Source organism: Perognathus longimembris, chromosome 1 (genome assembly GCF_023159225.1).
Source record: "Perognathus longimembris pacificus isolate PPM17 chromosome 1, ASM2315922v1, whole genome shotgun sequence".
In the NCBI taxonomy this organism is placed as follows: domain Eukaryota; kingdom Metazoa; phylum Chordata; class Mammalia; order Rodentia; family Heteromyidae; genus Perognathus; species Perognathus longimembris.
In genome coordinates this window covers 83,750,290-83,776,897 of record NC_063161.1, presented here as the reverse complement: position 1 = coordinate 83,776,897, position 26,608 = coordinate 83,750,290, and the positions used below count along the sequence as shown (strand labels likewise).

The 26,608-nt window shown below is 37.2% G+C and overlaps 1 protein-coding gene across 4 annotated transcripts in view; it reads left to right on the top strand.

Annotated features, from left to right (window-relative positions):
* Kif27 (kinesin family member 27) overlaps nucleotides 1-16,764 on the top strand; it is a 90,736-nt gene extending 73,972 nt beyond the window's left edge. For all 4 annotated transcript variants that reach the window (XM_048331331.1, XM_048331323.1, XM_048331318.1 and 1 more), the window contains 4 exons: nucleotides 2,934-3,140; nucleotides 4,720-4,918; nucleotides 7,973-8,137; nucleotides 15,769-16,764. In XM_048331331.1, coding sequence (XP_048187288.1) covers nucleotides 2,934-3,140; nucleotides 4,720-4,918; nucleotides 7,973-8,137; nucleotides 15,769-16,241 — 1,044 coding nt within the window. In that variant the 3' untranslated portion in view covers nucleotides 16,242-16,764. The remainder of the gene's footprint in view (nucleotides 1-2,933; nucleotides 3,141-4,719; nucleotides 4,919-7,972; nucleotides 8,138-15,768) is intronic.
* Nucleotides 16,765-26,608: the final 9,844 nt, after the last annotated feature.

The following is a 26,608-nucleotide window of genomic DNA, read 5'->3' as shown; positions in this document are numbered from 1 at the left end:
CACACACAGAAAAAAATTTGGAGACCAAAAAAATTTGGAGACCACTATTTTAGGTCTTTGTGGGGTCTCTGGAACAGCAGTACCTCAAGGGAGTCTGTCAAAAATGCATACCGATAGGGCCCACCCAGAATCAGAATCTGAATTTTAATACACTTCCTCAGTGCACACTCAAATTTGAAAAGTAGTGCTTAATGACAAAATACAGTTGACCATTGATAATCTGCAGTTTGTGTTAAGACAAATTTTTCATCCCATGACAGTTTTTCATGGCTCTTTACCTATACCTAGTGCTGAGTTAGAGCGATCTGCAAACACCTACATGTTGGAGCCTCACTGGAGTGACTGTCTTCAGGATAGTTATACTTCTGGCACTTCTTTAACTTAGATCCAAAACTGTACAAACTAAGTTTACATGGTTTTTTGCCATCAATAAAGACAAACGCTTTTTGTTTTTTTCGAATTTTGGAGTCTTTATTGGGATGCTAGCAGTCTGCAGGTGGGCCAATTACAAAAACCTGCAGCCACAAACTCTTTTATATTTGTGTTAAGTACAATTCAGCATTCAAATATTATCTTTGGATAATTCGGTTATTTCATGGTTTCTCTTATCTATATACCTTCATTTCTTAAGATTTTTAAAATGAATATTTTGTTTCTTATGGACCAATTATCAAATTATCGAATAATGTCAAGTATTTCACAGAGAAATAGAATGGCTGTTGAACATTTTTTTTTCAAAATAGCTATTCCAGCAGATTTTATATAATGGCTTTTTAAAAGGAGTATTATTCGAACTTCTCACTAGGCAAAGTCATTACATACCTGTTTTTTGAATTTCAAAAGAAAAGCTCAAAAGTCATTCTTCTTGAATGTAGTCATAAATATTCAAATATTTTCCTTTAGAATGCTGTAGGGGAAAAATAGCCAAGCACATATGAAAATATCGTCACGTTTTCCCTCATTAACTCACTCAATGACATTGATTAGTTTTAAACTGTTTGATAGGGTTTTGTTAGGCAATAAGGATTTGAGTGTGGACAAGAAAATATACTCTCAGGTAACTTGCTGTAGGTAGTCTCCACAACAGGTACAGGATCCTATTCAGAAACGTATACCTAAGTCTTGCTAATGTAAAAATGAAGCTATTCCTTACTAGAGATTTGGGTCTATAGTAAAACCAAAATAATATGTATTTTGGATAGCTCAAAGAATTGTTAGATTTCTTGGTAGAGATTTGTCAAATTTTTTTCTTAGAAAAGAAATACCTACTACATTAAACATGTTATTCTGCCACCTTTTATGACATCATTTCTTAGGAATGCTATTAAACATTACTTTGCCAGTCCTGGGGCTTGAACTCAGGGCCTGAGCACTGTCCCTGGCTTCTTTTTTCTCAAGGCTAGCACTCTGCCACGTGAGCCACAGCACCACTTCTGCTTTTTTCTATATATGTGGTGCTGAGGAATTGTACCTAGGGCTTCGTGTATGCAAGGCAAGCACTCTATCACTAGGCCATATTCCCAGCCCCAAACATTACTTTTTAAAATTATCTTTAAATAGTTGTACAAGGTAGTTGCCATTCAATAAAAGTTTATGAAAACAATGTATCTTGATCATGTCAGCCTTTCATCATTCTTCCCCATCTCTCTTAGCCCTACCACTTCCCTCACTTTTCTTAATTTTGTGGAATATGCATTGTATTTTATTACTGCATTCTCCATCAAAACATTATTTTTAATAGAATTTTCTCTGATTACAACTTCTCATAGGAATCTTAGGAAATGTTTCGTGTCCTTAAATCTTCACTACTTTTGTTAAATACGCTTTAGTTCTCTTTTCCCAGAAACTCATCTCTTATTACTAGTTCTTTTGTGTGTGTGTGTGTGTGTACACGCATGCACCAGGGCCTGGGTGCTACCCTTGCACTTTTGTGCTCAAGGATAACCACAGCTCCACTTCTGGCTTTTTGGTGGTTAGTTGGAGATAAGAGTCTTCATAGACCTACCTGCCTGAGCTGATCTGATCCTCCAATCTCAGTCTCCTGAGTAGCTAGTATTACATCTATGAGCCACCAGTTTACTAGTTCTTAATTACTTACTTTAAATATATTTCTTCCTTCTGTCCTCACAGTATACTGTTTTGATTGATTATTGAAAGAACAGCAGTGAGTGTTCTAGATTTCCCTAGTGGAAATACTGATTCAGAGTATAGAAGGAAATGGCAATTCTGTGAGCTTGGCTTTGGCAAATGGTTTATACCTATAATCCTAGCTACTCAGGAGGCTAAGGCATAGGAGATATCAATTCAAAGGCAGCCTAGGCAGAAAAGTCTGCAAAACTTTTGTCTCCAATTGACCAGCAAAATGTCAGATTGAAATGCATGACCAGCCATGAGTAAAAAAGCCAAGCCAGAGTGCAAGGCCCTGCATTCAAGCCCTAGTATTAGCACACACAAAAAGTTTTGTGAGACTCCATCTCAACCAATGTCTGGGCACAGTAGTGTATATTGTCATCCCAGTGATGCAGGGAAGCACAAATAAGGAGGCTAGGTCAACCTCAGCATAAGGTAAGACTTAGTTCTGAAAATAACCACCACAAAAAGGATTATCAGAGTGGCTCATGTGGCAGAGCACCTGTTTAGCACAAAACCCTGAGTTCTGTCCCCATACCACTATATATATTTCTTAAATTAGATGGTTAGCATTTGCAGTATGACCTTGGGATGTTTCAGAATTCACATATCTGTCCTTTCCATTTTATTATACAAGATTGTGAAGACACAGTGCTAAAACTCAACCCTTATTTTATTAAAATTTAGTACAAGGGCACAAATTTTCCTTAAACCCAAATAGCATAGTAAAATCTAAGTACATGAAAAGGTCTACGTTATATGATTTCATTTTAAATGAATACTTCATATTGTATTATTTCTAGGAAGAACATGTTCTTTTCCAACTTGAAGAGGGGATTGAAGCTTTGGAGGCTGCAATTGAATACAAGAATGAAAGTATCCAGAGCCGCCAGAACTCACTTCGAGCATCACTCCAAAATCTCTCTCACAGTGAAGCAAATGTCCTGGAGAAACTAATTTGTCTGAATCCTGTTGAGATTAGGGCTATCCTTCTCAGATACTTCAATAAGGTTTGTGAGGAACAATATTTTTATTACAGAGAAAAGTCAAAGCGCTCCTCATGTCAATTTTTTAAAGAAAAAAAAGTAAAGGCTTAAAGATTTGATGGTTGAACTACAAGTTTATGCATGGTTTCTCTTTATTTTTTATTTTATTTATTTATTTTTTTTTTTTTTGGCCAGTCCTGGGGCTTGGACTCAGGGCCTAGGCACTGTCCCTGGCTTCTTCTTTTTTTTTTTTTTTTTTTTTTTGCTCAAGGCTAGCACTCTGCCACTTGAGCCACAGTGCCACTTCTGGCCGTTTTCTGTATATGTGGTGCTGGGGAATTGAACCCAGGGCCTCATGTATAGGAGGCAAGCACTCTTGCCACTAGGCCATATCCCCAGCTCCATAGTTTCTCTTTAGAGTACTAAATGTTACCTGAAAATTTATAATGGTCCACGTAGGTACACCTAGCTTAATGAAGTTGAGGGCCTTACATTAGAAAGGATTTAAATTATATTACTTCCTTACTTATTAAGTGTAAATGTGGAATTTGCTATGTGCATTCATGAAAAGTTAAGGGGCCTCTGACTTTTGATTCCTTTTCTTTCATTGCTGTGGGGAGGTAAGCCTGTACTTTTTCATCATGTGTGACATGAATAAAGACAATGTGGTGCATCAGTGGCAAAGATAGCAATAGACTTTAAGTATGCCTAAATCAATTAAGATATTTTACATAAATTTTAGAATTTACTGATCCAGAAATAAATATAAGCTTTTAGAACTATGTCCATCTTTTTTCAAATGTCCTTTCCACTTAAAATTACATTATGGAGTGTTATATTTCTCTGAAAAATATATTGTTTATAGGAATATCAGGCAACTGATAAAGCACTGAAGTTTTTACCAGTCCTGGGGCTTGGACTCAGGGCCTGAGCACTGTCCCTAGATTCTTTTTGATCAAGGCTAGTGCTCTAGCACTTGAACCACAGTACCACTTCTGGCTTTTTCTGTTTATGTGGTGCTGAAGAATGGAACCCAGGACTTCATGCATGCAAGGCAAGTACTCTACTGCTAAGCCATCTTCCCAGCCCAGCACTAAAGTTTTTTTGTAATGTTCTAATTGAATAGAATAAAGATTTGTTGGATGCTGGTGTTTCATGCCTATAATCTTAGCTAATTCAGAGGTTGAAATCTAAGGATCACATTTCAAAGCCAGTCTGGGCAGAAAAAGTCGGGGAGTCTTTTTATCTTTAGTTAACCAGCAAAAAGCTGGAAATAACATGTGGTTCAAGTGGTAGAATGCCATACTTGAGCGAAAAAGCCAAGCAAGAACACAAGGGAGGGAGGGAGGGTAAACATCCATAGCTTCCTTCCACCATAATTAATTATAATTACTACTGTAAGCTCCTGCAATGGTGAGTGTGTGTCCTGTTGCAGTGTGTGTTTGGAAAATAGAAAAATGGTGGAGGGCCTGTCCTAGGCAGTAGCTTATAGCTATGGAGGTTAAAGAAGTTCATCTTCATATTATCCCCAAATAGTAGATTAATCTGTTGTGTTAGGCTATGTAAGACACAAAACTAAAAGGTCAAAACTTATGTTTTCTAGGTGGTTAATTTACGAGAAGCTGAACGGAAACAACAGTTAGAAAATGAAGAGATTAAATTAAAGGTTCTTGAACAGGATAATATGATTCGTGAGTTGAAATCTGCACTGGAACGTCTGAAGTTACAATGTGATCGGAAGCTGACCCTCCAACAAAAGGAACATGAAAAAAAGATGCAGATGTTGTTACATCACTTCAAAGGTAACTGTCTCTGTCAATATACAAAGGTGATTCAGGAAGGAAGACAGAATTTGATCACCCAACACATGATGCAACATATATAAATAGTTACTACTTACACCACTTTGGGCCTTCACATGTTTTGGTTATAGGAGAGTGAACTTTGATGTAAAGCTTATTCATGCTTGAAATTCCATCTCTTCTCTCTGCCCCCAACACACATAAGGACTGCTGCAGTCATCTTAGCTTGTTGGTGTAGTTATTATGTAAAGATGTGGGACTACTTCTAGCTTTTGGGGGTATAATTGAACATTTCTGTCTCAAGAATAGCACTGTGAAAATTAAATTATTTTCCATTAACAAACTTCAAGTGAATGCTGCCCTGTTACTATCTAAATTTATTAAAATTTTCAGTTGGTTGTGAATTTTTATGCATTAAGGTTATATCTTAGGTTGAAATTAGTCTACCAAATACCTAAATTTATTAAAATTTTCAGTTGGTTGTGAATTTTTATGCATTGAGGTTATATCTTAGGTTTAAATTAGTCTACCAAATACTGTCACTAGTGATCAGCAGTTCAACCATTAGCTGATGTAGAAAGAGCTGTCACAGCAATTAGGCCTCACATTATCTGGGCATATGACCAGTACACAAACAGTTGCTATGGCAACAGAATCACTGCCAGGTGATATTATTTCTGCTTCAACACAAGCTACTTACTCATTAAAAAAATTACTTTTGGTGTTACTGGGGTTTGAACTCAGGAATTTGCACTCAATTCAGGGCTTTGTATCTGCTAGACAAGTATTCTACTTCTGAGCCAAAGCTCCAACCAGGCTGTTTAGCAGTAACTGAAAATGGGTCAGATGGACCTGGAAGAATCAACCCAATGAAGCAGAAAACCCTTGGAAAACACATGAATTTGTGTATTGAGGCAACTTGCCTCTAAGATAATTGCATAACTGGCTTAATTAGCAACCAGTGCCTAATGATGGGATTTCTTTGGCACAACTCCATACATTATTACATTCAAACATGCTATCCTTTCCTTAGTTTCCTGTCTCAAATATCTAAAAGTGATATTTGATTATAATTTTTATGGTTTTTTTACAAATTTTTATTATCAAACTGATGTACAGAGAGGTTACAGTTTCATACGTTAGGCATTGGATACATTTCTTGTACTGTTTGTTACCTTGTCCCTCATAACCACCTCCCTCCTCCCCCTTTCCCTTCCCACCCCCCCCGGAGGTGTTCAGTTCACTTACACCAAACAGTTTTGCAAGTATTGCTTTTGTAGTTGTTTGTCTTTTTTTACCCTGTGTCTGTCAAATTTGGTATTCCCTTCCAATTTCCTACTTCCAATACCAGTATACACGGTTTCCAATATACTCAGATAAGATTACAGAGATAGTGTAGGTACAAACCACAGGAAGGTAATACAAGAACGTCATCAATAATAGAAGCTACAGATACACATGGGACGTTGAAAGTAGTTACAACTGTGATATAACAATTGTTTCCATAACATGGAGTTCATTTCACTTAGCATCATCTTATGTGTTCATAAGGGTATAGCTATTGGGCCTTGTGATGCTCTGCTATGACTTGCCCAAACCTGTACTAATTATTCCCAATAAGGGAGACCATATAGTCCATGTTTCTTTGGGTCTGGCTCACTTCACTTAGTATAATTTTTTCCAAGTCCTTCCATTTCCTTACAAATGGGACAATGTCATTCTTTCTGATAGAGGCATAAAATTCCATTGTGTATATGTACCACATTTTAATTTTTATGTTTTTTAAAGCGACTGGAATTATACATTAAAGCTCATGACATAGTCAAATGAGATCATTCTTTAAGCCTTTCATTACTATAGCTGTACAGAGTTCTCATAACAAACTTGTAACTGAAAATGTGAATTTTCTAGTTTCAAGTAAATGAATATGGAAAATTAAAAAAAACACAAATATGGAAAAACCATGCTTTTTTGTTGGTGGGTTTGTTTTTTTTTTGGTACTGATCATATCAGAATCCTCGCACATGCTAGGCAAGTACTCCAACACTAAACTGTACTACCCAGCTCTACTTTATGGTATCTCTGATTCATGATGTGATTAATTTTAAGAAATTTAAAAAATAGTGTGTTAAGTTGAGCTATACAAATACACTTAAAACTGTACAAAACAATACAACAAACCAGCAGAAGTATTTTATAAATATATCAGACAGAGAGAGTCTGAAAGTACCTATTTCCTTAAAGTCAATATACTTGGTTTTACTGTTCTGGGCAGGGTTAAATATAAACAACAGTTAGAAGCTTTAAGTTATATGTGGCATCAACTAACTTACTAAGTAGCATATCACTTTTTGTTTGGTTTTGGGTTTTTTTGCCAGTCCTGGGGCTTGAACTCAGGGCCTTAGCACTGTCTCTGGCTTCTTTTTGCTCAAGGCTAGCACTCTGCCACTGGAGCCACAGTGCCACTTCTGGCTTTTTCTATATATGTGGTACTGAGGAATTGAACCCAGGGCTTCATGTATATGAGGAAAGCACTCTACCACTAGGCCATATTCCCAGCCCCTAGCATATCACTTTTTATGCCATGTTTCCTTTGTGATTAAATCTCTAACCTCTTTTAATAGGTTTTCTTCTTTTGTTGTAGATTGCTTGTGCCTATAAAACATAAGCTTGTAATTTGCCCTATAACCACAGTTCCTGACATAAATCTTTAAGATATTGACAGAGCTTATAGACAGAATTCCAAACATGAACTTTTTGTATAAAATGCTTATTTCTGCTGTTCTAAGAATGAATTCTTAGTAGTACTTGCAAAAACATGATTCATCAGCGTGCAGTGTGGTTGGTAGGGAGTAGAGTGGAAAAGGTGACGTAAGTGCTCATGTTTTCACAATATAGGTAAAATATTTGAGATTGCAAGTGGTAACAGATATATATACACATATACATATATATATAATAAACTTGTGATCCTTTGAAGATAGGAGCCATGTTAAAGCATAATTTTAAATAATTTGTTTCAAACCAAGTTTAAATGTAATTTTTGCTTTATAGAGCAAGATGGAGAAGGCATTAAAGAAACTTTAAAAACATATGAAGATAAAATCCAGCAGTTGGAAAAAGATCTTTATTTCTATAAAAAAAACAGCAGAGATCTTAAGAAGAAGCTTAAAGAAGTGGCGCGGGAAGCAGTTCAGTGGCAACTAGCATTGTCAGAACGTAAGATCGAATACTACTTGTGTTAACTCTGCTTCTCTACATTTGAGGAGGTCATGCTCAATTTGTTGTGCAATATTTCCCAATATAACTGGGTTATTTAGGATGAGTCACTTTTTGTTATTGCAGACAAAAGCTAGTTGTTTATGTATAAGACAACTTCAGGAAATTGAATGAATGAGTGAATTTGTGAAGGGAATGATCAGTTATCTTTTATATTGGAATGATCAGTTATCTTTAATTTTTTTCCCCAGAGGACAAGGCTTTATTCACCATGGAGAATATTCTGATCAAATTTGAAAGTTAAAGTACAATACAGGTTGAATGAAGTAGTTCTAAAGAATATGTTAAGTGAAAATAAAGGTTATATTAAGTATACCTTGCCTAGTATAAATGCTAGTGTCAGTTCTTATTGTTGAATGGATTTATGAATCTCTGTACTATAATTATAGAGTATAAATGGCATATCCTGAACCATTCATTTTACTTCAAGCAGTGCTCACTGATTACCACTAAGACTACTTAACTTTCTCTTAAGTTGTGTATGATTGACTTTAATGTATTTAAAATATGTAAAATACAAACACATAAACTAAGCTATAAACTATATCTAAAAATGATACCTAAAGCTGCAGGAAACATCATTAATTGTCTGCTATGCATACTTTTAGAGTCTTTAATTCATTTAGTCCTTAAAGTATCCCTATAACTTAAGGTATTTATTGTTTTCCTATTTTATAGTAAAAATGAGCTTTCTAATTGCCATTAAAAAATACATAACTGGGCTGGGAATGTGACTTAACAATAGAGTGCTTGCCTAGCATGCACGAAGGCCTGGGTTCAATTCCTCAGCACCACATAAACAGAAAAAGCCAGAAGTGGCTCTGTGGCTCAAGAGGTAGAGTGCTAGCCTTGAGCAAAAAGAAGCCAGGGATAGTGCTAAGGCCCTGAGTCCAAGCCTCAGGACTGGGAAAAAAAACAACAACAACACAGCTGCTGGACACTGGTGGCTCACACCTATAATCCTAGCAAATCAGGAGGCTGAGATCTGAGGATTGCAGTCTAAATCCAGACCTGGAAGAAAAGTCCTTGAGACTCTTATCTCCAGCTAATCACACACACACACACACACACACACACACACACACACACACACACAGATGTGTGGCTCAAGTGGTAGAATACTAGCCCTGAGCAAAAAGCTCAGGAGCAGGCCTGAATTCAAGACCCAGAACTGACAAGAAAGGAAAAAAAAGATATAGCTGGACACCAGTAGCTCATGCCTTTAATTCTAGCTTTAGGTATCTGAGATCTGAGGATTGAGGCTCAAAGCTAGCCTGGGCAGAAAAGTCCATGAAATCCCATCTCCAGTTAACTGGAAAAAGCTAGCTCAAAGGTGTGGCTCAAGAGGTAGAGTGCTGTGATCAAGCAAGCCAGCACGCCCAAGGAGTGCATGGCCTTGAATTCAAGCTCTTTGCACTGGTAAACAAAAGGAAGAAGAAAAAGAAAAGTGCAATAGAGAATAATAAAAATAAAGGTAAAAGTGTTTTTCTAACATAAATTAGGGCTTTTATGATCTCTAGAAATTAAAATAAAAGTCTCTGCTGAGACAAATATGTTTCTTTCATTGCATGATTATATAGAGATATGTAGAATTAGCTCCTCCATACATGAATCAAACGTTACCAAATACTTGACAAAAGTAAAAATTGCCATGAAAGTAATATATTACTATGTTTAAAATATAGCCTTTTTAAGCTGGGTGGGTGCCAGTGGCTCACGCCTGTAATCCTAGCTACGCAGGAAGCTGAGATCTGAAGATGGCAATTCAAAACCAGACTAGGCAGGAAAGTTTGTGACCTCTTATCTCAAATAAATTATCAAAAAAGCCTGAAGTGGGGCTGTGGCTCAAATGGTAGAATGCTAACTTTGAGCCAAAGAAGCTTGGGGACAGCACTTGGCCTTGGACCAGCAAGGGGAAAAAAATGCACATACACCATTTTTTAGGACAGCAAAATAGGAAGTAATATTTCTCAAATAACAGTATATAAAAGAACCTGCCTTCCAACCTGCCATAATTTAAGTATGGTTTATGAAAAATTGATTTTAAAAATCAATTTAAAAATTGATTTTAAAATTGATTCCAGAGGGCTGGAATGTGGCTTAGCAGTAGAATGCTTACCTAGCCTGAATGAAGCCTTGGGTTTGATTCCTTAGCACCACATATACAGAAAAAGCCAGAAGTGGCGCTGTGGCTCAAGTGGTAGAGTGCTAGCCTTGAGCAAAAGGAAGCCAGGGACAGTGTTCAGACACTGAATTCAAGCCCCAGGACTGGCAAAAAAGAAAAAAAAAAAACCTTTTAAGAGAACACCTAATTTAACCTTTAAAGGAAACCGCTTATGGAAGGCAATACAAATATAAAGAATTTAGTGAAAAAATATATATGTGCAAAGAGTATATATGTGATGAATATGTAATAGAATTGGCACAATTTTAAAATTCAATAATACTTTAGAAAAGTAGAGTGCTGCTTTATATTTGTGACATAAATATCATAAATTTGATATTTTATTTATTTATTTATCTATCTATCTATCTATCTATCTGTTTGTTTGTTTATTTATTTATTTATTTGTTTGTTTATTTATTTATTTATTTATTGCCAGTCCTGGGCCTTGGACTCAGGGCCTGAGCACTGTCCGTGGCTTCTCTTTGCTCAAGGCTAGCATTCTGCCACTTGAGCCACAGCACCATGTCTGGTTGTTTTCTATATATGTGGTGCTGGGGAATCGAACCCAGGGCTTTATGTATACGAGGCAAGCACTCTTGCCACTAGGCCATATTCCCAGCCCTAAATTTGATATTTTATATTTGCAATATTCAAATAACAAAAAATATTCAAAGAAAAAAACACTTAGGTAAACAGATATTTTCACAAATAGTTTCAATGTAGCTCTTAAAGTCAGGGTAGACCTGTGACTGCTAAACCTGCTTTTGATGAGGGAGTTGGAGCCAAGCAATTCATGACAGAATAGTAATTAGAACATGCTCTAAGAGGGGCTGGGGATATGGCCTAGTGGCAAGAGTGCTTGTCTCATATACATGAGGCCCTGGGTTCAATTCCCCAGCACCACATATGCAGAAAATGGCCAGAAGTGGCGCTGTGGCTCAAGTGGCAGAGTACTAGCCTTGAGCAAAAAGAAGCCAGGGACAGTGCTCAGGCCATGAGTCCAAGCCCCAGGACTGGCCAAAAACAAACAAACAAAAAAACACCAAGAACATGGTCTAAGAGTTTGCATCTGATTCCTGCCCTAGCATTCCAATGATAAACATGTGATACAGATTCTCCAAGCCTTCCTGAAGAGACTAAACCTACTGATTCTCAATGAAATAGTACAGAGGTGCTTATAGAAATAAAACTTTTACTGAAAATACTACTTGCAAAAACTTAGCCAGTCAATATAAGACCATTTTTTAGCTTTTAGTTGGTGATACTGAAGCTTGAACTCGTGGCCTCACACTTGTTAGGCAAGTGCTCTACCACTTGAGCCATGCATGACTCAGTCCTCGTTTTAGCCTTTTCAAAAGCTCACTTTGGGGGCCAAATGTGTAGCTTGTTCGGTGTGAGTCCTTCCTAGCACCAAAACAGCAACAACACAAACAGCAATACCCCTTTCCAAATTAGAAGTATCAAACTTCTGGTTTGTAAATGGTCCATGTTTGTACTGCTGAATATACTACACTTTGAATTAACCATATGATATTATTTAAAAACTTGGGGAGGTGTAAAATGAGGATAAAACCTATCTGATCAACTTGTTCATGAAGTCTAGTAGTCTTGGTAATGCTGGAAATATTATTTCCCCAACTTTGCTATTCTACCTGGAAACATTTTAAATACTTGGGGTAGAGGCTATAAGAACTAACATGGCTGGGTGCTAGTGGCTCATGCTTGTGATCCCTAGCTGCTCAGGGGTCAGATCTACTGATCTTGCAGTTTGAAGCCAGCCTTTGCAGAAACATCTGTGAGGTTCTTACCTCCACTTAACCAGCAAAAAAAGCCAAAGGTAGAACTGTAGTTCAAGCAGTAGAGTACCAGCCTTGAGGGAAAATGACAAGCAAGAGTTTGAGGCTCTGAGTTCAAGCCCTAGCACCAAAAAAAAAAAAAAAAAAAAAGAGGGGAAAATAGAGTAATATGTAGTCATTATAGAAAAACTTGAAAGTACAGTAAAAAGAAAAAAACTTAGAAACTACCCATATTTTAGCATAATTCTGTTCATATTATTGCCATATTTAAAAAAATACAATTGCAATCCAGTTAGGGATATTCTCATATTATATCATATCTCTGTATCATCCCCCTGATTTCCTACAATGACATTCAACAAAGTTTAGTTGATGTTTAAATATAGCAATTTAAATTTATCAAATTCTGAGTTCCCTAAAAGTGTTTTCTATGCTTATTAACCACTATCCTAGTTAATAAAAGCTATCTTCAGTTGATAAAAGCTATTTTCAGTTGATGGAGATTGATTGGTTTTATGTGGAGCCATGATGCTTCACCTAGTCTTGAACTCATGAAGTAAGTAGTCCTCATGCCTTATATGGAATGGCTGGGATTATGGATGTATGCCACTATGCTCAGCCTTTAACTCATTGGGTTTGGTAGTAGTCTTTTTGTTGTCTGCACACCAGATTTATTTTCTTTGAGCATTTTTGGCCTTTAAAGTAGCAGAAAAATTAATCTTCTGACTGAAATATCTTAGTCACTTGGTGGCTATGCCTCTGTAATAGATAGTATATGTGCTTTCTTATATATTTTGTGTGGATAAATTTTGCTTATATGAACATGCAGTCTTTCTACTTTTTTTTTTGCTAGTCCTGGACCTTGGACTCAGGGCCTGAGCACTGTCCCTGGCTTCTTTTTGCTCAAGGCTAGCACTCTGCCACTTGAGCCACAGCGCCACTTCTGGCCATTTTCTATATATGTGATGCTGGGGAATCGAGGGCTTCATGTATACGAGGCAAGCACTCTTGCCACTAGGCCATATTCCCAGCCCCTCTACTTAAGTATTTAAATCTATATATCAACTTAAATCAAACTGTATAAAAGGATACTGGAGTCCGAAGATCTGGATTAGGGTATTAACTTTCTGTTTTGTTTTGCTTTATTCTTCAGTGCCGGGATTGTACTCAGGGCCTTATGCAAGTGTTCTCCTGCTAAACTACATTCCCAATCCTACCAATCCTAGAATCCTATTTTGTTCATTTTTCTTTTGGGGAGAGTATGGACTCAGAGCTTCCTGCTTTCTAGGCCAGCACCCTACCATTTGACCCACACCCCCAGCCCTTGCTGCTTTCCTTATTTAATTTTAATTAATAGGATCTCTTTTCAATTTTTTGTTTGTTTTTGTTTTTGCCAGTCCTGGTGCTTCTTTTTGTTCAAGGCTAGCACTCTGCCACTTGAGCCACAGCACCACTTCTGGCCATTTTCTATATATGTGGTGCTGGGGAATTGAACCTAGGGCTTCATGTACAGGAGGCAAGCACTCTTGCCACTAGGCCATATTCCCAGCCTTCTTTTCAATTTTTTGATAATCCCGCTCCTCTTCTCATTTGAGAGCCACTATTTGTGGTCTGCCCTAATATCTGATTTATGTCACATGTCAGTTCAGGGATTGTTTACCTTTGAAGGCATTTAAAACCTAGAAAATAATTTACTTTTTTTTTTTTTTTTTTTTTTTTGCCAGTCCTGGGGCTTCGACTCAGAGCCTGAGCACTGTCCCTGGCTTCTTTTGCTCAAGGCTAGCATTCTGCCACTTGAGCCACGGCACCACTTTTGGCTTTTTCTGTTTATGTGGTGCTAAGGAATCAAACCCAGGGCTTCATGCATGCTAGGCAAGCACTCTACCACTAAGCCACATTCCTAGCCCCAAAATTTACATTTTAAATTAAGGTTAGAGTACCTTCAGGAACCAAGAAGCCAGCATAAGCTATAGGGTCTACAGCTCTTGCCTAAATGGAACTCTGTTCCAGCTGCTGTTGCTATGCAGAAGTTGTTAGCTCTTTTAGTTAATATTTTATACTAAAACAAATTTTATATGAAACTAATTAATTAAATTTTGATTTTTTTTTACTTTTATTTTTTGTGCCGATCCTGGGGCTTGAACTTGACTCTAGGTGCTCTCCCTGAGTTTTGTTGCTCAAGGCTAGTGCTCTACCACTTGTATCACATCTCCACTTCTGGCTTTTGGGTGTTTATTTGAATATAAGAGTCACAGAGGGGCTGGGGATATGGCCTAGTGGCAAGAGAGCTTACCTTGTGTACATGAGGCCCTGGGTTCAATTCCCCAGCACCACATATACAGAAAACGGCCAGAAGTGGCACTGTGGCTCAAGTGGCAGAGGGCTAGCCTTGAGCAAAAGGAAGTCAGGGACAGTGCTCAGGCCCTGAGTTCAAGGCCCAGGACTGGCCAAAAAAAAAAAATTAAAAAAAAAAAAGAGTCACAGACTTTCTTGCCTGGGTTGGATTTAAACTGCAATCCTCAGATCTCTTAGTTTGTATTTTTTCTCTGTGTGTGTATATGTGTTGTGTGTTTGCTAGTATTGGCGCTTGAACTCAGGTCTTCACACTTTTGCTTGGCTTTTTTTTTTCTTCTCAAGTCTGGCATTCAACCACTGAGTCACACTCCACTTCTGGCTTCTTGATGGTTAACTAGAGATAAAAGTGTCATGGACTTTTTTTGTTAGATTGGGCTTTGAACCTCAATCCTCAGATTCAGCCTACTGAATAGATAGATACTGAGTAGATAGGTGTGAGCCACCAGTGATTGGCAATTCTTAAAATTTTTTCAGTCAAGTATTAACATTAGAGGATAAGTACAATGTGTGTATGTTTGTCCTAGGGGCTGCCAGTATATAACTTGTTTTTAAACTTTGTCTTCACAATACTAAAATCATATTAAGCATATCTCATATGTTAAAGTTGGCATTTCATTGTTTTAGGTATAGTTCCAGTGTGGATTTCCCTCAAGTAAACTTTGTCTTTGATAACAGATATGACTTGAAGACTTCTAAGCCTTAATTTTTTCACTCATTCTAGTCAATCATTGTATGGTGTCTCTCACTGAGGTGATACAGTCTCATCTTCATTTTGACATGACACACACCCCAGCATGCATTTGTGCAGCAGAACCCTGCTGTCATGCTGAGAAAGCCACCTGAGACCCGATTTTCGTACAAATGCCAAGTCTCCTAAGTATGCCTGTACAGATAGAGCAGAACCAGTGTTTCCAGAGCTGCCTTTACTTGAACAGGATTTGGAATGCAACCGTAACAAGCCAAGGAGAAGAAAGGATGAAAGGGCACCAGAGAGAAGCAAAATATTCCTGGTTTCCAGGGGTTACCAGAATCCCTAGAAGATAATTTCCAAACTTTGCTCTGTGAATTAACATTCTGATTTATTCTCATACAAAATGCCTACAAATGAAATAAGAATAATTAAATTCACAAGTTTGTATAGAAATAAACTAATTGAAAATGAATTGGTAATAATGTAGTTATGTTAGGATATTTAAATACCTGGTTTTGAGAGACTCATCTCTAATAAATTTTTGGTTTGGGGTTTGTTTTAGATCCAAATGCTGGAGATGGAGTCCTGAATCCAGAAGAGACAAGTGTGCTTTCAGAAGAATTAAAATGGGCATCCAGAACTGAAAGTGCAAAACTAAATGGAAGAGAAAAAGAAGTGGACAGTTTCCCAAGCAAACTAGGAATACAACCACATTCTCAGTTTTGGGAAGATGTCACAGAATTGCCTGCAGTTTATAGCTCTGTAGCACCCCCTAGTGGACAATTAAGCAATATGGCTAAAACAGATGAAAATCATTTTACACATCCTCACAGTCGAACATCACCCCAAATTCAGTCAGTAGGAAATGTGGAACAACTTCATGGTATCACACCTGTAAAACTGTGTCGCAAAGAATTACGTCAGATTTCTGCCATGGAACTCTCATTACGACGTTCCAATCTTGGAGTAGGAGTTGGATCAATGACTGCTGATTCCATTGAAGTATCTAGGAAACCGAGTGATTTAAAAACTTAGGCATTTAACAGTAGAACTTTTAATGTAGTGAATAAAAAAAGATTTCTTTTTCTAACTAGTTAAAAATTAAAACTCAAGTTCACTAGGATCCAAGAAAAAGGAAAGGATTGAATTTCTCATCTATTTGTGTATTTATGGACATATATACCTGCTGTAGTGTATTTTTATTTCTAATTTGCATTTCCATAGTAGTCAAACAATTTTATTCAAATATTTGATAACATTTAAATATTTCCACTTATAAGAAGTATGCTTAAATTTTCAGGCATTTTTATAGGCATATTTGAAGAATATTCAAAGAATAGATTAAACTATCCTTCAAATGTATATTACTATAACACTATGTTATAGCATATTACAATGTCCAATAACTTATTGTTATTCTAAAACACAAGTGTATTTCTATTTTTAGAAGATCCAACTAAGTATTTAGCTTGTATCAGAGGTAGTTCATCAGTTGTGTATGTGTTGGCTGGAATTGTTTTACATTATTAGTTTGCTAATAGAATGAATGTTTCGCTTTCTTTTGTCCTATGCATTCAGAATTAGAAAGTATTGTTCTGTGGAACAGGGTAGCAGTAATAGATTAGCAGCACAGTAATCTAACATTCCAAGGAAAAGAACATTGGTGTGAGCAGCCAGGCCACATGGAGTGTCTGTAAAGCTTGAATTCTAGCCAAGGCATCTTTAGCCAACATTTTGATGTGCATAAGTGTGGCAGCTTGCCTCATCAAGTTTTTTTGCAGGCCAAACTACACTGGGGCTGTTGCTAAAATTGCCTTCAAGTTTTTCTTTTGTCAAAATTTTACATAATATTTAGAATTAATTGAACCACCAGCTCTTTTCCACCATCTTTCCCCATCACAGGCAACATTCCATTATAAAGACCTGAGGTTTTATTTTGTTACATTTAAATACTTGTGGTAAAATCGAAGTGTGACTTGTAAATCAAAGAGTTTCTTAGACTAGTTAATATTGGAATGGAGACAAACCACCCTGACTTACTGATACTGCTCAATAAGTCACCACTTGCTTTCTTGCTGAGTCCATTTGTTACAGACCTAGCCACAGACACTTTATTTTGTCCTTTTTTCTGTTGTTGCTGGTCTGACCACCTCTCCCAAGACCTAAACTGTTCCCTTGCATTAGAACACCAAAGACTTCCATCTTTTTTCTACTTGCTAGCACCTACAGACTAGAGTTGCTTGTTTTATTGCTAAAGAAACAATTCCTAGAGGGAAAGAGAAACAAACTTCTAAATAGGCAAGATTTTTTTTAAGTTCTTAAGCATGGTGCTAAAAATAAAATCATAAATAGATTTGGACTTACCTAGGAACTGAATAGTTTATAATATTAACCCAATGAGAAACTGCTCTCCTAACTAATGTAGAAACATTATTTTATCTGAAGTTATTTTCTGGTTTACAGCTAGTCTTACTTTTTTTGCCTTTCATTTACATGTCAGTCTTATAGCAAAAGCCAGTGCCTTCAATAAAACATAGGATTTATACATTTACTAGTAAATATACATTTATTCATGAAGGTCATAATCATAAGTTCCTTATATGATTATATATTATGCTATTAACCATAAGGAATTCATTCTGAAACCAGAATCTTACCTGCTCAAGAAATAAATTAATTTCTCACAATGCAAAAGCTATATCAAATTTCAATGATTTGATAATGCAAAAGTGAATTGACCACTATTAACAAAGTTGTGATATTTTCCCCCTGGTTTTAGTTAGCTGTATTCCCTTTATTGTGCTATGATAGATTTTATGCACATACTCAAAATAAATAATGTAAACTATCCTAAATAATATATTCTAGAAGTTAACTTCTGGTCCTTTTAGTTTAGTCAATACTCTTACAAAAGCAACAAAAATAAGGTATCACCCTTAGGCCAAACAAAATTATTTTAAATATATATTAATAATAGATTTTACTGTTATGGTTTTCAATTTTTTATTATCTTTAAGTAGTTGTACAAAGGAGTTTCAATTCAACATTTATACTTTATTTATTTATTTTTTATTTTTTGGCCAGTCCTGGGGCTTGGACTCAGGGCCTGAGCACTGTCCCTGGCTTCTTTTTGCTCAAGGCTAGCACTCTGCCACTTGAGCCACAGCACCACTTCTGGCCGTTTTCTGTATATGTGGTGCTGGGGAATCGAACCCAGGGCCTTATGTAAAGGAGGGAAGCTCTCTTGCCAGTAGGCCATATTCCCAGCCCAACATTTATACTTTATTACATGCTTCCTTTAGTCTAAACATTTTTTGTCATTGTGTTTGCTTTATTACATACACAAGCACTTTGGGGGGGGGTTGTTCATTATTTTCTTTTATTCTCCACCTATAGTAGAACATTTGTAAGGAAAACTGTCTCTGAAGTAGCTAGGTTTTGGGGTTTTGCTAATTCCAGATTTATATTGAAAGTGCAAAGTTTTCTAGATATGGGAATTATGGATTGTGAAAATATTGATGGTGTGTGTGTATGTGTGTGTGTGTGTCTGTCTGTCTGTCTGTCTGTGGTGCAGTGCTGGGGATACGTCCTAAATTGGGCTTGCTAGGTAAATACTCTCACTGAGGTCTACTCCAAGCCACTGCTGTACTTTAACATGTTTTCTCTTGTTAGTGTATTATCGGCCCCTCATTTCTTCACATTGTCATGAACTTTGGGTTCAAGGAGTTGGCAGAAATACACAAGATCTTCAGTTATATAGACTATATTGCCACCAGCCATTGCCTTGTTTATGTTAAATATATAGCAATAAAATTATTTCAGACTAGGTCACGTATGAAAAAAAAAAGGCCTTATATTAAGTCCTAGGATGGATTATCACGTGGTGAAATATTTAATAGGGGTTCAGTTCTGGGGTCACAATTTCTAACATTCAAAGGAAGCAGGACTGGTATGCCAATATCTGAAGATTCAAGTAGGAAATTTATTCTGTCCTCAACTTTACTATAATTAAAAGCGTAATAGTTCACAGGCTGCCTCCATTAATACTGATGACATACTTAAATGTGAGAAAGAAGTCCTGCTGCAATAAATACCTTCAGTATACTGGGTATGTGCTATTTTGGGGCCTAACTGGGTGGTAGTTTGCCAGGGGAAGGGTTGGGAACCACTGTCCTACAGGGAGAGAGGGTATGCTCTCATTGTCATACTGCTGCACTGCTTACACAACTTGCTCTTGATGTGCATGTCATACTAGTACCAGTGCACCAAGAACAGACCAATGGCTAATCATTACACTGCTTCATGTTGAACCCAACATGGTCCCAGAATGCAGGAAATCAGAAGGGAAATTATAAAAGGAAATCTCATACTTACAAGGCTGAGATCTGAGAATCTCAATTCAAAGACAGCCCAAGCAGACAAATTCAAGACACTTATTTCCTGAAAAAAAAAAAAGCTGGAAGTGGAAATCTGTGGTAGCTCAAGTGGTAGAACACCAGTCTTGCCCAAAAGCCAAGCACAAGGCTCTGAGTTCCAAGTCCTAGTACCAGTACTCCCTCTCCATCCCTGTCCTTAAAATAACAACAAAAAACAAAACCTCAGAAAAACCTTATTTTGATTATTCTGTATAGTTCTCATTTGTCTTTTTTTTTTTTTAATTTGTCAGCCATGGGGCTTGAACGCAGGGCCTGGGTGCTGTTCCTGAACTCTTTGGCTAAAGGCTAGCACTTTACCACTTGGAGCCATAGCACCACTTCTGCTTTCCTGGTGGTTAATTGGAGATAAGAGTCTCATCAACTTTCCTGCCCATGCTAGCTAGCTTTCAACTGTAATCTTCAGATCTGAGCTTCCTGAGTAGCTAGGAGTAAGCTACCAGCACTTGGCTCATTTGTCCTTTTCAATATATTTTCTCTTGTAGGAAATTTCACAGTAAATAAACACAATTGTTACTACTTGAAATTCTAATTGTGTAATTTGTAATTTGATTGACTTAGCTCAGAATTCAAGACTTAGCTTTGATGTTCTGTACAAAGTTTGGTTTTGTTTTCCTTTTTCCTTGTACCAGGGCTTTTAAACTCAAGACTTCACACTCTTGCTCAACTTTCTTCTCACAGTTGGCACTCTACCACTTGGGTCAGGCTTTGGGTCTATCTTTTGTTGGTTGTTTTGTAGATTATGTCTTATAACTTTACTGCGTAGGTTTGGCTTTGAACTGTGGTCCTCCAGCTCTTAGTCTCCTAGCTAGGATTATAGGCATGAGCTACTGGTACCTGGCTTGATACACAGTTCCATTGGGCCATTTTATTTCTATAGTGCTTCAAAGGAAAAATAAATAATGGCAGTCTTCCAAATTTTGTTACAGTGAGCAAAAGCTGTGTGCCTATGGTGCAAAACCACACCAAAAAAGGTAAAAATTTAAATTTTCAAGAAATGTAAACTAAGGATTCTTAGACAAAGTCCACTTATTAGTTAATGCTTCTATAATTAAAGTAGAAGAAAATTACTTTAAAACTCTATTAACAAAGTTTATTATTTATATAAAACAGCTCACTATGTTGGCCTCCAATTTCAACCCTGTCTCTGTAGCCCTTTCCTCCTACCTTGTAATCCTGCTGGGATTATAAGCATGTTCCACCAGTATGTGCCTAAGGTGCCTTTTTGTTTTGGTTTGGTTTTTTGCCAGCCCTGGGACTTGAACTCTGAGCCTGGGTGCTGTCCCTGAGCTTTTGTGCTCCAGGCTAGCATTCTACCACTTGATCCACAGCTCTACTACTGTTTTTTTGTTTTTGCTTTTGTAGCTTAGTGGAGAAAAGAGTCTCAGATCTCAGCCTCCTGAGTATCTAGGATTACAAGTATGAGCCATCAGCAGCTGGCTGGTGCCTAAATTTTTTTTGTTTTGCCAGTGCTGGGGCTTGGGACTCTGGGCCTGAGCACTATCCCTGGCTTCTTTTTGCTCAAGGCTAGCACTCTACCCCTTGAGCTACAGTGCCCTTTCTGGCTTTTCCTTTATATGTGGTGCTGAGGAATCAAACCCAGGGCTTCATGTATACGAGGCAAGCACTCTACCACGAGGCCATATTCCCAGCCCGTGGTGCCTTAATGTTAAAAAAGCCACCTCCTGCACAATTTTCAGCAACATTTTAGACATGTACTTAATTCTCAGTAACCCAGGAGTCTCAGCTCTGAGAAGATGGGAGTAAGGAACAGGAGAGAAAGATTTCTTTGAAAGCATTTCTATAGGAAATTATTTTTAAGTGATAGGACAATTTATTCAAAGAGAAATATGGCAGAGAAAGAGCACATTGCATAGACCTACCACAGGGAAGACAGCACTTGAGCACCTCTCAGCCATCTCATACCATCTTCAGGATTATAGAGCTTGATCTTGGGTTAAATGGGGAGAATAGACAGCTTCTTGTGGCACCAAAGATTCAGTGCCCATCCTTATTTCTTCATTCTTTTCTCCTTCCTCACTCTTTTGTAGTTCCCTCTTCTATTTTTGTTGTCAGTTATTTGGTCTGTCAGTTTATACTGCCATCTGCAAGCTGTTAGGCCACAATTCCCTGCCTGCTTTTCCACTAACTCATATATCATTTTCCTCTTCTAAAGAGGTAACCCTAACTGCTGCAAGGGAAAAGGCATAATGAAAGGGAAAGAATTTTCAAGAATATTTGGAATATATTTTCTTTGGCAAAATGACTGATCTTTACCTCTACCTTTAAACACCCTAAATTACTCCCAGTTAGAACTGAATTTGCCATTTGACAAATATATATATATATATAAAACCAGGTTTTAGCAGTGGTTCCTTTTCCTGTGATTATAATTAATTGAGGATTATATAAAACAACCATCCATTCAGAATGTGAATGAAAACTGAAGCTAATCACTAACAAGAAAAAATACCTTGGAATGAAGCACAGCAGTCTAACAAACTGAAGAGAGAAGCTGGGGCTTAAATGATTTTTATCAATGAAGAAACATTGAAGGCTATATTAAATATTTGATTGTAGGCAAAATAATTTTCATCTTTATAAAGTGATACTCAGTTCTGCTCTCTGAAAATATCTCTGAAATTTTCTACTGAAATACCTGTGGGTGAAAGATTTAACTCATGATTACAAATAACAGCTATCATTCTGCCACAAGAGGATGAATTAATATAACTCATTTTTGTTTGTGGCTTACAGTGGCATTTCATTGTCCTACCCTGCAGGACTGAGGAGTTAGTTGAATTCTACAAACTGCAATATTTTGTTATTTTTTTCCAACATACTGTGTTCTGTAGCTGGGAAGAGCAGGAACCTGAATTACAATATTTTTATACAGAGAAGTCTTTGAAATTCCCATTACCTGAGAGGACTGGGTGGCATCTGAATGGCCGCACTGCAGGCTCAGACCTACGCACATCAGTTACATATTTTCTCAGATAACTTTTTCATAACTTCAAGTGTCACCTACTTTAAGATGACTGGAAGGACTCCAGCTATAATAGGGCATTAAATAATATTTTCCTCAATCTCAGAACAGCCTTTTCTTCAAAAAGAAAAGGCCTGAATCACTCCTATGTGCTGTAAAACAGAGTATTTTTCAAATACAACTTATAGTAACTATTTAATAAAGTGTTCTTTTTAATTGCATGGCAATCTGTTGCTTTGCCTAGTAAACTCATGAAAGTACTTTTTTTTTTTTTTGTCTCTTATGGGGCTTGAACTCAGGGCCTGGTGCTGTCCCTGAGCTCTTTTGCTCAAGGCTAGTGCTCTGCCAGAGCCAGAGCTCCACTTCTGGTTTTCTGGTGGTTAACTGGAGATAGTCTCATGGACTTTCCTGCCTGGGTTGGTTTTAAATTATGATCCTCAGATCTCAGCCTCCTGAGTAGCTAGGATTACAGGCATGAGCAACAAGCTCTTGGCATTAAAGTACTTTTAATACCAAAGCATAATAGGTGTTTAAGATGAAATTTTTTAAATATGTACTTGTATCTAAATATTATTATTATTTGCCAGTCCTGGGGCTTGAACTCAGGGCCTGAGCATTGTCTCTGGCTTCTTTTTGCTCAAGGCTAGCACTCTGCCACTTGAGCCACAGCGCCACTTCTGGCCATTTTCTGTATATGTGGTGCTGGGGAATTGAACCCAGGGCCTCATGTATATGAGGCCAGCACTCTTGCCACTAGGCCATATCCCCAGCCCCTAAGATGAAATTTTAAAAAGTAGATTTTCCATACAGTTGGCTGTCAAAATGGAGTAAAATTTGGCACCCATGTATTAAAACATTTCTTAGGACTGGAAGTGTTTACTCAAGTGGTAGAGTGCCCATATAACAAGTATGAGGTCCCTGAGGTTAAATCTCATTGTCACACACACCTTTTTTTCTAAACATTCATGGAGTTTTCAGCATATGTATCACTGAAAATAGAAATTTCAACAGCATTCAAGCTGGGCACCAGTGGCTCATGCCTGGAACCTTAGCTATTCAGGAGGCTAAGGTCATAGGATTATGGTTCAAAGGCAGCTTGGGCAGGAAATTCTGTGAGATTCTTATCTCCAATTAACCACCCAAAAAGACAGAAGTGGAGCTGTGGCTCAGGTGGTAGAGCTCTAGCAAAAAAGCTCAGGGACAGTGCTCAGGTCTTGAGTTCAAGCCCCAAGACAGGCACAAAAGGAAGGAAGGAAGGAAGGAAGGAAGGAAGGAAGGAAGGAAGGAAGGAAGGAAGGAAGGAAGGAAGGAAGGAAGGAAGGAAGGAGAAAGAAGAGAAAGAAAAGAAGACATAAGGGAAGAAAGGAATGATGGAAGGAAGGAGAGAGAACAGAAGGAAGGAAAGAAGGAAAGAAAGAAAAGACAGCATTCAGCCAGGTACTGGTGGTTTATGCCTGTAATCCTAGCTACTCAGGAGGCTGAGAGCTGAGGATTGTGGAACCAGCCCAGGAAGAAAAGTCCATGAGACTGTTATTTCCAGTTAACTACTAAAAGGCCAGAAGTTTGAGGCATAGCTCAAGTAGTAGAGCTCAATGAGTAAGAGTGCGCTGGCCTTGAATTCAAGCCTCAGTACTGGCATTGAAAAAATACATAACAGCATTTTTGGGGACATTTCATATGAATTCTGTAATCAAAATACGTTCAAGAATTGCTGAATACTTTTATAGGTATAAATCTTTTATTATGACTATTTTTTTATTTATGAGTGAAATAAGTGTTCATTAGTAATTTTTGGCCCCTAGTTTCTGGCTGCTACTTCTTTCATTAGTAACTACAAAATGACTTCTTAAAACTGATAATCATTTTAATTGATGATCACAAAGTATTTTAAACTATTTCCTCCATGTAGGAAATGGTAAAATAATAATTAATTGGCACATAATATTGGTAAGATCAGTTTTCATTTGCATTTGTTACTCTTAACTATAAGAAGTATATTAGAATTAAATTTGACATTACCGTGGTAGCTTCTTCATAAATATTCAGAGGAAGTTCATTTTCATTCATTTGCAAGTATCTTCCAACATTAAGAAATAATTGTGTCTCTTTAGATCATACCACTCATGTTCTGAACTGTTAAGGAACCAAGAATGCCAAGACTTTAAGAATAATAGAACCTATGCTCAGGAGTATTCTAGTGGATTGTGAGCAAATAAGTCAGGAAGAATACTCCAGTGGATATGAGGTTTTCTTAGTAAGATTTATTAGAAAATCCAGTTTCTCTCATGGGAAATGGAGGTAGATATAAAGACCTGATTAAGTTTAATTGTCCAAATCATAGCAAACCCTGACCCTTCAGTAACCTGGGCTTTAGTTCTCATAGGGACAGAATCTGTGCCCCTTTCAAAGGGTGAGCAGTAAGCTCACTTACTGTCTGAAAACATCATCAAAATGGCATCTCTCTAAAAGAGATGGAAATCAATAATTTTTTATTTGCAGGCTTGCTCTATGGCTCCTATCCTTTTACTTTTGCAGGTACTGCTGAGAACTAAGCCTTCTCTGTGGAGAAACTTATATTCTAGTGGTTACTGTGGCGAGCAAGAGGCAGAGGGAGAGAACAAAGTGTTTATGGTTTTGGATGTGTTTCTGAGCTTACACACATGCAGATGAAGTTGCCTTTCCAAGGCTCTTCTGTATGGATACTCATAAGAAGCACGTACTGCAAACTGTTTCTGATCACAGAAATTGTCCCCAGCTATTCTGAATGGGAGGGGAAGACACTAATTCACCTTGCAAACAAAATACTACTCTGAACTACACTGTTGCCTAGAATTTATCCCAAACCTAGGATCATATTCCAGTTTTAAAAATTTTAACTGAGACATAATTTACTAAAAGTTACCATATTAGGGTGTACAATTAAGTAGTGTTTTTTAGTCTATTCTCTACACGAATCACACGAATCATACTAATACTAGAACATTTCATCACTCTGGAAAGAAATTAGCAATTGGTTCCACTTTCCTCTTCCCCCATTTCTGGCAGCCTCTGATCTGCTTTCTGTCTCTGGATTTTCTTTGTCCTCAAATTTCATCTAAATGATATTTAATATGTAACCTTTGCAGGTGATTTTTTTTTTGTCAGTACTAGGGATTGAACTTCAGGTCTCACTTAAATTGCCAAGCAAATGCTCTACCACCTGAGTCATGTCTCTAGTCCTTTTGTTTTAGTTTGTTTTGGGAGGGTAGGATTTCTCTCTTTTGCTCTTGCTGACCTTGGACTTTGATTTTCCTGTCTCAGACTCCGAGTATCTGGGATTACAGATATGAACTACCATGCCTGGCTTCTCTGGCTTCTTCATTCAGCATAATGATTTCAAAGTTTCATCCTTAAAGCATGTAACCTATTTCATTTCTGCTAACAGCTGAATAATATTCATTGTATATGCCACACTGATTGCATAGAAATTTGGATTGTTTCCAATTTGGAGCTTTTATGAATAATCACGTTAAAACATGTTATGGGTTGCTATGAAAATTTATATACAAGTTTGTGTGAACATATGTTTTCAGATCTCTTGATTATATAACTGAGAGTAAGATTGCTAGGTCATATGGTACTTTTATGTTTAACTTTTGGAGTTACTGCCAAACATTTTCACTGTAGCTGTACCATTTAACACTTCCAATGGCAGTGTATGAAGGTTCTAGTTTTTCCACATGCTGTCAACACTTGCTGTCTTTATTTTCTTTTTATTATAGTTGCAGCTATCCTAGAGCATTTTGTAGTAACAACTAATATCTTTTCGTGTGTTTAGTGGCCATTTCTGTATTTTTGGAGTAACATCTTTTCAAATCCTATGCCTACTTCAAATTCAGTAATCGAAGTTATAAAAGAGTTCTTTATTCTAGATTCAAATGTCTCATTAGATAATAGAATTGGCAAATATTTTCTCCTTTTCTCTGGATTTCACTTTTTTTTTT